Raw genomic sequence first — 10,308 nt, 5'->3', positions numbered from 1 at the left:
TGTAGGAACTATTATGCAAAATTAATCATTTAATCGTTATTCGTTTAATCATAAACATAATTAGGCGACTCCATTTCCCTCTGTGTGAAATTTGCCACCGCTACTCAGGATGCTTTATATGCGTCTGATGTATCTAATTTATTACCTTTTTAGGGTTCCGTACCCAAAGGGTAAAACGGGACCCTATTACTAAGACTTCGCTGTCCGTCCGTCCGTCCGTCCGTCTGTCACCAGGCTGTATCTCACGAACCGTGATAGTTGTAATTTTCACAGATGATGTATTTCTGTTGCCGCTATAACAACAAATACTAAAAACAGAATAAAATAAAGATTTAAATGGGGCTCCCATACAACAAACGTGATTGTTGACCAAAGTTAAGCAACGTCGGGAGTGGTCAGTACTTGGATGGGTGACCTTTTTTTTTTGCTTTTTTTTGTTTTTTTTTGCATTATGGTACGGAACCCTTCGTGCGCGAGTCCGACTCGCACTTGCCCGGTTTTTTATTGATTTAAGTTTCAACTTACCCCCAATTCCCCGTTATCCTATCCTCTTTTATCTGACAATTATAAAGACATATATATTCTTAAGTAAGGGAGAGCGGGGCTAAAAGTTACCGTGCAAAGTTTTTCGACGGTAATAATGTTGTAATGTTGTCACGTAATGGAAATAAAAACCTTGGGCCACTATTTTTCTCCTATTAGGATCAAAATAGCTCATGATTCTGAGTAGAAATAACATAAAAAATGCCAAATTTGAAAAAAAAAGTGTAGGGGACAACTTTAAATAAAATAGCCCACTTGCTCTTCCCTATTCTTCTTCATGTTCAGCACGTATGCGCCCACTGTTGGGCAAACGCCTCTCCGATTTTCCTCCACACAGCCCGGATTTCCGCTTCGCTCCTCCAGAGTAGGGCCCCGCAAACTCTTTTCTCATCCTCTCATCCTACCGCGAACCACGTTCGGCGTGTTGCCTCCCTGTTACACTTACGTACGAATTAATAAGTGCGACAGAGAGGCAACACGTCCAACGTGGTTCGCGGTAGGCCAGGAACCGAGAAGTGGATCAAATTTAACTTGCAAAATTTGATTACAGACAGACAGACAACGGTCAGGTGAAACTAAATAAAAGCTTGTAAAATGCATTCGGCTTCTAACCTCCTCTTTAAAAGGTGGGTAAAAATATCAATTCACACAAATTATCGATAGGAACGAAACGAAATAGGACACCGGCGATTCAATGCAATGCTTATATGAGTCATATGATCCTCGTAGTTTTACGCTTCCGTGTTTCCTAAACAATCTGTTAAGGGGACACTTCTAAATTATTACTTCTTACTCATTCGAAGCGTAATTATAAATGAGAGTGGCAACACTGTCTTCCGTGACTGTGTTGGCACAGAATAAATAATAGTACTACCGTACAGAAAGGAAGCTTCCTACAAAACCGAAGTTTGACAACGGTTCAGGGTCGAATCATACTATCCCTTTCTAATATATGGCACTATCCCTTTCGGCTATTTAGGGTTGTCAAAATTTAAGTGATTATCTTATCTGTGGTCGTGCACGCAAAAGGAAGTCAAGTGGTGCCAACCCTAAAAATTGCTCGGAGCAATGCTGAGCCGAGCGGAGCCGAGTTAGGCCGAAGTCAGGAGTTTCGCACCCCTGGTGTTGGTAGAAGTGCCGTTTTTCAGTACTGGTCACCGTGCATTCCCGCCATTTGTTTCCGTTTAACACCCCACCATGGCAGCCATGATGGATTCTCGAATTGAAATCGCTTCATTCACGAAACATTCCTCCGAGTCAAAATATACTTACCTCAAAATATTTTCAAAAAATATAGTTATATAGCTTCTTTTTGTTATGATACCTCTAGTAAGTAACCCTTTTTAAGGACTTTTACAGCCGTATTCGAACTTCAAGATATTCACTAGAGACGACACGTACTAGATACGTTATAGTTTAGATATTAACTAGTTCTCTTTTGCAGCGCAATTCGGGCAACCAATGTCACTTTTACGTTAGATGGAATAAAATATCTATTAGATGTGAATTGGATGTCAAATTTGACAGGTTAGATCTTAAACATATCGTTATCGTATCTTGGTGATGTCTAAAAGATATCTAATAGATGTCTATTTCAAAATCCGAATCGGGCCCTTAGTGTTAATTACAAATATAAATCAAGAACAAACTCCACTCTTTTAAAAATACGAGTGCATCCATGAGCATTAGGTATATACATTATGATTGCAACTGCCACAGCGTTATTGGCTACTTTTTTATTAACTGATATAAAATTCTTTATATCGAAACTCTTGCTCAACATTGCAATATTTGACGTTGCCAACAAGCACGGTATACAGTAGAGTCGCTCTAGCCACAATTTTCGTGAGGATTTTTCGAGCGCTAGTCACACTTCTATAGTTATTTCAGTTCGCGGTATATAATTTTGCTTCAGTTTCAAACAAAATTAAAGTACTCGTATGCTAGTAAAAATAAAATGTGTGGGACGCACGCCGATACGGTTGTGGGGAATCCCCCTTAAATTCAAAACAATACGAATGGTTTATAATGACTTCGTTCATTGTTCTGCACTATATTCTTATTTTAGTCATTGAGTGACTAAAGCTAGTAACCAATACTATTTTTTTAGTGTTCATTGTTAGTAAATAACAAAAACAAAATTAACAATGGAAAGTACAATGCTATTAATATTTTTAGTAGTGTTTTTAAAAGTAAGTATTGTTTAAATTATTACATAGGTATAATTATACAATTATTATATACATCACTACACCTTATAAAACAGAGTCCCCCGCCGCGTCTGTTTGTTTATATGTTTGTTCGCGATAAACTCAAAAACTGCTGAACGGATTTTCATGCGGTTTTCACCTATCAATAGAGTTCTTGAGGAAGGTTTAGGTGTACAATTTGTTAGCCCGTGCGAAGCCGGGGCGGTAGTAAGTAGTTTATAAAAAGGACTTGTATATTTGACTCGCAAAAAAATCGATTTCTACTATTAAGTGAGGACTACTTAAGCACAAAGAATTTCTTTCATTGGCCGGGACTTGTAACTTTTAACCTTTAACATTTTACTTTTTTAATTTTTATTATTTAGGTATTACTTTTACGTAGGGTTTGCACGACGGATCCGAAATGTATGGGAAGATCCGCGGATCCGGATCCAGATCCGGATAATTTCATACATATCGGATCCGGATTGCAAACCCTACTTTTACGGTTAACTAAAAGAGATCCCATAAAGGGATACTAAGTTCGCCTTTGTTGTATTTAATTTACTCTGTAACTGTGTTTATCGTGATTTTATTTCTATGCACAAGATGTTTTATTTCAATGTATATGATAAATAAATATGAAATGATAAATATTATTATAGGATATTTTTACACAAATTGACCTAGTCCCACAGTAAGCTCAATAAGGCTTGTGTTGTGGGTATAGTTCGTAGGTTTCAAATAGAGCCCGACGGCTAATCCTATTGTCTATTGTTAAGTAAAACCGCACGTGCTGCTTACCTGCAAAAAAGGGTCTTAAGTATTCTATTTGGCACCTGAGCGCGGCCTAGTCCAACGCTCAAAAAACCAGTGTAGGTGCGCTCTCCGATAACGCGCCTTTATTACGCATCTCGATGACACATTTTAGACTGGTTCTGTAGCGTTCGATTCGCCGGTACTCAGTAACCGTAGTATTGTACTTTTTATGCAGGTGGTTATGACACGTGGCACGGCGGTTTTATTTAACAATTGACAATAGAATTAGCCGTCGGGCTCTATTTGAAACGTATGAACTATACTAGACGACGATATATTATAGTATACAGGGGGGTCCAAACCTTGACGTCCAAAATTTTTTTAGATTCCTCACATTGTGGGCTATCAGAATATACCCCATGTAGGTATGTTAGCCGATTTTTTGTAGTTTTCGAATTGTTTTTTTTTAAATTTTTAACTTTTGCTAGATATTCCAGGGTTCCAATACAGCGTGGCTAAAAAATAACTGCATTACCGTTGCCACGGAGGTTTTGCGTTTATACTGAGCAACTTATACTATGGGACCTAAGTTACATATTTAGAAAACATCCATAACTCAGGAACAAAAATATTAATTTGTCATGAACACACAAATAAATGATCTTACCAGGATTCGAACACGGGACCCCTTGCTTTGTAGGCAGGGTCACTACCAATAAGGCTAAGAGGCGATATGCACGTGCGATAGAGATAGGTGGTAAAAATATTTATGTATACGTAATACATACATATTTTTACTATCTCTATCAGACGTGCGTATATTACAGTCTCGCCCATGATTCCGGCAGTCAATGCCACTGTGCGAGCGGGACAGAAATATAATCATGCGCATGAGATAGAGATACGACATGGTAGGTCAATGTATGAAATTCTTCATGCTTCACGTCTTTACGTTAACATCTTGATCCATTTCTATTGATGCCTGTTATAATATATCGACCACCGTAGGCTCAAAGGGCTTAACGGACAAAACGCGATTTTTCAGGAGAGCCAAAAAACAGTTTTGTTTCGAGAAAAAAAATCATAACTTTTTTGTTTGTTTGAATAAACTGATGCCCGTTTGAGGCTTATTCTTAACTTTTTGAGCTCTTTAAAACTGATTGCTTGAACTTTAATACAATGCTTATTTACGAAAATAGCATGTCCGTACGTTACGCCAAAGAACACGACTGTTTTTAAGAAGGGCGTCTCTTACGCCTCTTTTTTTATGGTTTATCTTATAAGAAAAGGGGCGTAATGTACAAAAAAATTAACTGTTTTAGTAGGTACCATTTGGTGTAAATCCAACAATTTCGTTGCAATATGGCAACTTGCATTTATCGAACACTATACTTCAAAGTACTATAATTTAATTTTTTTTCCACAAAACCAATGTTTTCTTTTTTATTTGTTTATATTACTTCAACAGAATCACTGCTGTCCTACCTATCTATATCTGTTTATATATACCAAAACAATTTATAACAATTACTTTTAGTATACATACAAAACTAAAAGTTAGTCTAACCTTAATCTATCGCCATAATTATAATTGAATATAGTCGTGTTTTATTATTTTCATACAACTGATGAAAAAAGTACTTACTAGTTCAGTTTGAATTGTAAAATTGTAGTAACCCTATAAATAAAGCATTAATAAATACATGAGCAAGTACTGCAAGTGGTTTACTAACGAATGGGCCAAAAACGTTTCCCAAAGTATCACATCCCAAACTATGTATCCCAAATTATCATTTCCCAACAAAATGTTTTGCAAAACAACTTATCGCAAATTTTCAGTTAGCAATAGTCTTTTTTGGCAAGTTATTGTTTAGCAAATAATTACTTGGACAAGTTTCATTTTACCAAATATTATTTAGTCAAATGTATCATTAAGCATAACTTACATGTCCCAAAATATTGCCTGGCATACAATTTAAATACCAATAGTGAGGAGGCTGCAGAATTTTATATGTCTGGTATTTAACTGATCATTACATATACACAGTAAAATATAACTTCAAAAAAAAACATTCTTACTGCCATACATATGTAGTAAATGATCACTAAAATTAAAAATCCATTTTAATGTAAAATGATAACCAAATTTGTTACATCTTGCTATTCTATTAAAGCAAATAACACCAAAGTAATCATTGTAACCCAAAAAGAGTAAATAACCACCAATATTCAAACCACATTTTAGTTTAAAAAGACATGCATTTTTTTACATCTCGTTATTCTATTAAATTAATTAATCCACTTCGATGACCTTTTTCTAGTACATAGTATTTCGTTTCTCTGAGGATCGCAGTTCTAACCTAACCTAACCCACTTTTCTAATAGCATTTTGATTCTGTGAGGGTCACAGTTCTAAACTAACCTAACCTAACCTACTTTTCTGATAGCGGTTCCGTTTTGTGAGGATCGCAGTTCAAACCTACCCAACCCACCCAAATTACGTAGAATTTAACGTACCTATATTAACATAACAAAAAGTACTTTAAATAGAGATGCCTATTTGTTAAATTTGCGAAGTGACAATTTTGACTAAACATCTTTTTGAAATATAATATTAGACAATAAAAAACGTTTGCTAAATAAGTTTTTGTCCTAATAACATTTGACAAAGTAAAATCATGCCAAATGATAATTTGACCAAATAAATTATATGCGAAGTGTAACTTTGCTAAAGGTTCCTTTGGGAAATGAAACTATTGCGATAAGTTTGTTGGGAAGTGAAATTTGGCGAAACGTATTTGGCCCAAACGAAAGTACACCACTGCAAGTACCTACCTACTTAATTAAAAAAGTTGACAAGGAAAGTACTAGGTCATCCCACTTAATAAACTCGAAGTTGTACATAGTATTTTGGCGTATCTCTTACATTGAATTCTCTAACACTCGTATAAATATCCACTAGTTGTGGGCGTAACGTACATTTAGAACTCAAAAATCTACTGCAAATAGGCATAACTGACAAAAAATTTGCACAGATTTAATAAAATTTCCGATGCAAAAGGGCGTATCGTACAAAAAGTCGGGAGTTACGCCCAAATGTCTCACAACATTTATTTGAATTGGCAGATACGGCAAAATGCGTTGGAAAATTGTGTTCAAGCATTGATTTTTCATAGGGCTTAACGGACATTTTTTTCAAGTTATCGAGACGTTAAAAATTATAAATATACCATTCGATAGAGAAAATAAAAACTGCATTCATAACTCATTTTCGCCATTTTGTCCCTTACGTCCTTTGAGCCTACGGTAGTCGATATGTTTTACCTAATACTTTTCGCGCATAATTTTCGGTTTTTCACTATTTTAGGTCATTTCTGCTCAACTTTCTTCTCTTCTTGAACTTGAACAAGAAATAACAGCACTACGGACTCTTTTACCAAGATTGTCATCGCCACAATGCCAACTAAAACCAGAGGTAAGATATAGGTCAGAGATTTAAAGACATATGTAACTCCGTATAAAGCCGACCACTGACTAACAGGCCGCCGGACGATATCGGCTTGTCAATTAGAACAAAAATTTGACAGCTCCGAACAACTGACCGCTCGATATCGTCCGGCGGACTGTTAGTCAGTGGTCGGCTTAAGATGAGTAAAGTCCAAGGAAAAAACGTACCTCGGAAATCAAGAAAAAGTCATTATCGGATAGATGGCCCCACACCTTTGGCCTATGCTCGGCTAGATGGCGTTAACGAACGAACGTTGAAAGAACATGGGTCAAAATCATATTAAAATAATAATAAAAAAAACATTTATTCATTGATATATTACATTTCTTGATATTTTTATATATTATAATTTCTACTTTTAATCTTGTGTCGATAGATGGCGGTAACTTTACTGTGTCTACAAAATGTATCTTACTTTTTTACGTATAATATGATGATGCCACGCCCTTGTAGGGTCAATGCTGTACTGAATGTAACTTAAACACCTGTATAAACACCATGGATTGCCTCGAATAAATGATTATGATTATGTACTATATACATGGACCCTCTATAACTATCTTGGTAGTAAGTACCTATGTAGCCTTTTCAAATTGGCTTGAAAACACTCACGGTCTGATTCGAATTCTAAAGACACTACATGAATCGGATCCATATCCGATCCATGTAGTGTCTCTAGAATTCGAATCGCCACCGGTCACCGCCATCGGTGTCAAAAGTGATGTTTCTTGAAACAAAAACGCCACTTTTGACACTGACATATCCGATACATATCCTATCTATAGCAAATTTTTGACGTATCTTAGTTTGAATCAGACCGTCAGATCGCACATACAAATAATCCCTTATTGCACACCTCAATAAAAGAAAATAATGCTAAAGAAATCAGAAATATAAGCTTAATTCTATTTTATTTTCTTTCTTTCTATAGGGGGCAGCATAGGAGCCGTCAGATTTTTGGCGCGAGGCGTAAATGTGTTGTTTATGCTTCCAATGTAGCCCACAAGATGGCAGAACCTAACTCTTTTTTGCGTGCCTCATACTCAACATGTCACGTATGTTGACATACGTGACATGTACGCTCACCAAAGCCGGGCGCATTCGGCGCTTTCATACTCAAAGCGTCGGGCGTAGTCCGACATATAATACCTGGCGCGCTGCACGCGGTCCAAAGCCGATACTCTAAAGGTGACAGTCCATTTCCAACGACAGCTGCACTGTAGTTCATTTTACTATGGAAATTGACAATGACAGCGACGCGTTCAGTACCGGTACCTAGTGCAGCTGCACTTAGAAATGGAATGTTACCATAAGCGTCGGATGTAGTCCGACGTACGAGGCGCGCTGTATGCGTTCCCGCTACAGATGGTAGCACTTGCTTTGGCAATGTACATGTGCACATATCTTATGTTTCTGATTCAGGACACCAGGTGGCAGGCCCTCCAACGCGCACGGTCCCTATTACATTATTTATTTTTATTGTACCGATTATACGTGATTTTCAGTACTCGATTCAATGCTGCAAAATTCCAGAACTGTTCGATAGGGCAACCTATGTAGGATGCATAACGCCAGATAATGAAAAATTCGGAAAACCTGCCGCTCGTGGATCACCTGAGGTATTTATATCTGTATTATACAATATATATTAACAATGAAAAAGTCCAATAAGATTATTTAGGGAGAAGTAGAAGTGGAAGTTGGAAGGGGTAGACCTCGGCGGACTTTCTCTCCGGAAGAAAGGCCACTAAGGCCAGGTCAAGAGCATTGTAAACCGGCGAGCGTGTATGAGGAATGTTATAAAAGTGAAGTGAAGTCAGGATCGTAAGTGCAAGTAGCAAGTGGAAATCTCACCTTCTCTTCACACACACCTTCTCGTAATTCATGAGGCCCGATACTTGCTCCGCGCTAAATTTAAATTTTAGACAGGGTTTTTCTCAATTTAGGCCACCGTCGCCTATGGATATTTCATTGCAAGTTTGAGAACAGCACTATACAAATCTCGGCGAGAAACAACCGGCAACCTCGGCCGCGTATCCTTATCTATATCTACTTAGCCTGAAACCCTTCGTTTCGCGGCCCCTATAGTAATGTACTATTACCCATTAGTTTCTTCCTTATTGCTAAGACTAATCTCAGTTTTATTCCACAGTGTGCTGAAAAGAAGTGCGTACTCCGGAACAACGATTTGCTCCTGGACAACGATGAGATTGACAAGGATGCCTTCAAGCAGTACCTGAACGAGTGGGTGGCGACGAGAAGGGACTATATGCCTGCAATTAAAGCTGTTAAAGATGTGTGGGTGATGCCTTACTTTAATTTTATTTCAATGTGATTTCAGAGCGAATTTTACTTTTCTTACATATACATGAGAACAAGTCCATACATGGACTGAAAGTAATTATAACTTGATCGAGCAAGGAGTTTCAATTAGCCTTCATACTGAACACAGTTAGAAGGTGTAGTGACCTACTTGACGAGAAATATAATAATGATCTTAAAACAAATAGTTTTCGCCTAGACTTTTCACATTTTAATAAGAGATAACAGAAAATGGTAATAGTTACCTGCAAGGTGCATTGAACTAACTTCGATAGCGGGGTTTATTTTGAAATTACTAGTCAACTATATGGGGCACCCCACACAGGGTGATTTTCTACTGTAAACGATAGGTAAGCATGATGTCTTGATAAGTGTTGCAGTAGCGTAGTTAAGTATTGCTAAAGTATGACGAGCTTTTGGGTACTAGACGACGATATACATAATATAACTGTGTAGTGTGTTTGTGAATGCGATGTGAACCCCGTACCTATACTTTCTTCATGATAATGAATTATCTGCTTTTCTAATTTTGCAGCTGTCTTGGTAACAAGCCTTTGCTTGGATCGATGCTAATGTGTGACTCGGACAGACTACAATTGTGCATCGGATCTAATTTTCTTAACGTAAGATCTCTTGCTTTTAGTTAATAATTCATAACCAGACATAGAAGTTTTTGTGGCATAAACGAGTGTTTGAGAAAATGAAATACCGATAAATCTGTTATCGATGTTATGTTTATTTAAAAAAATATTTTTCTCAACGCATTAGCATTGCCGTATGCAATGCGGCCAGCCTTCTGGGCCTCTGGGCACACTACCCATCAGCACAGCAGTGACTTGGGGGACGTTTTTTATTTATAGGCTCTTCATTTTAAGTTTATTCAGTTAAGAGATAGTTTGTATTATTATTTTTAAGCTAATTTTGTTTTATATTTATTTAATAAAAATTACTACCTACTTTAAAAAAATACTGACAGTAGGTAAGTTT

The 10,308-nt window shown here is 37.0% G+C and overlaps 1 protein-coding gene across 1 annotated transcript; it reads left to right on the top strand.

Moving 5' to 3' along the window:
- Nucleotides 1–7,375: 7,375 nt before the first annotated feature.
- LOC134668308 (uncharacterized) lies at nt 7,376–9,968 on the top strand. Its single transcript, XM_063525790.1, has 4 exons — nt 7,376–7,381; nt 8,505–8,618; nt 9,152–9,297; nt 9,857–9,968. The coding sequence occupies exons 1-4, from the start codon at nt 7,376–7,378 to the stop codon at nt 9,966–9,968; spliced, it is 378 nt and encodes a 125-aa protein (XP_063381860.1).
- The last annotated feature ends 340 nt before the right edge of the window (nt 9,969–10,308 follow it).

This window comes from Cydia fagiglandana, chromosome 10, assembly GCF_963556715.1.
Source record: "Cydia fagiglandana chromosome 10, ilCydFagi1.1, whole genome shotgun sequence".
Taxonomy (NCBI): domain Eukaryota; kingdom Metazoa; phylum Arthropoda; class Insecta; order Lepidoptera; family Tortricidae; genus Cydia; species Cydia fagiglandana.
Note: the sequence above shows the minus strand (reverse complement) of the source record. Positions and strands in the feature narration are given on the sequence as shown.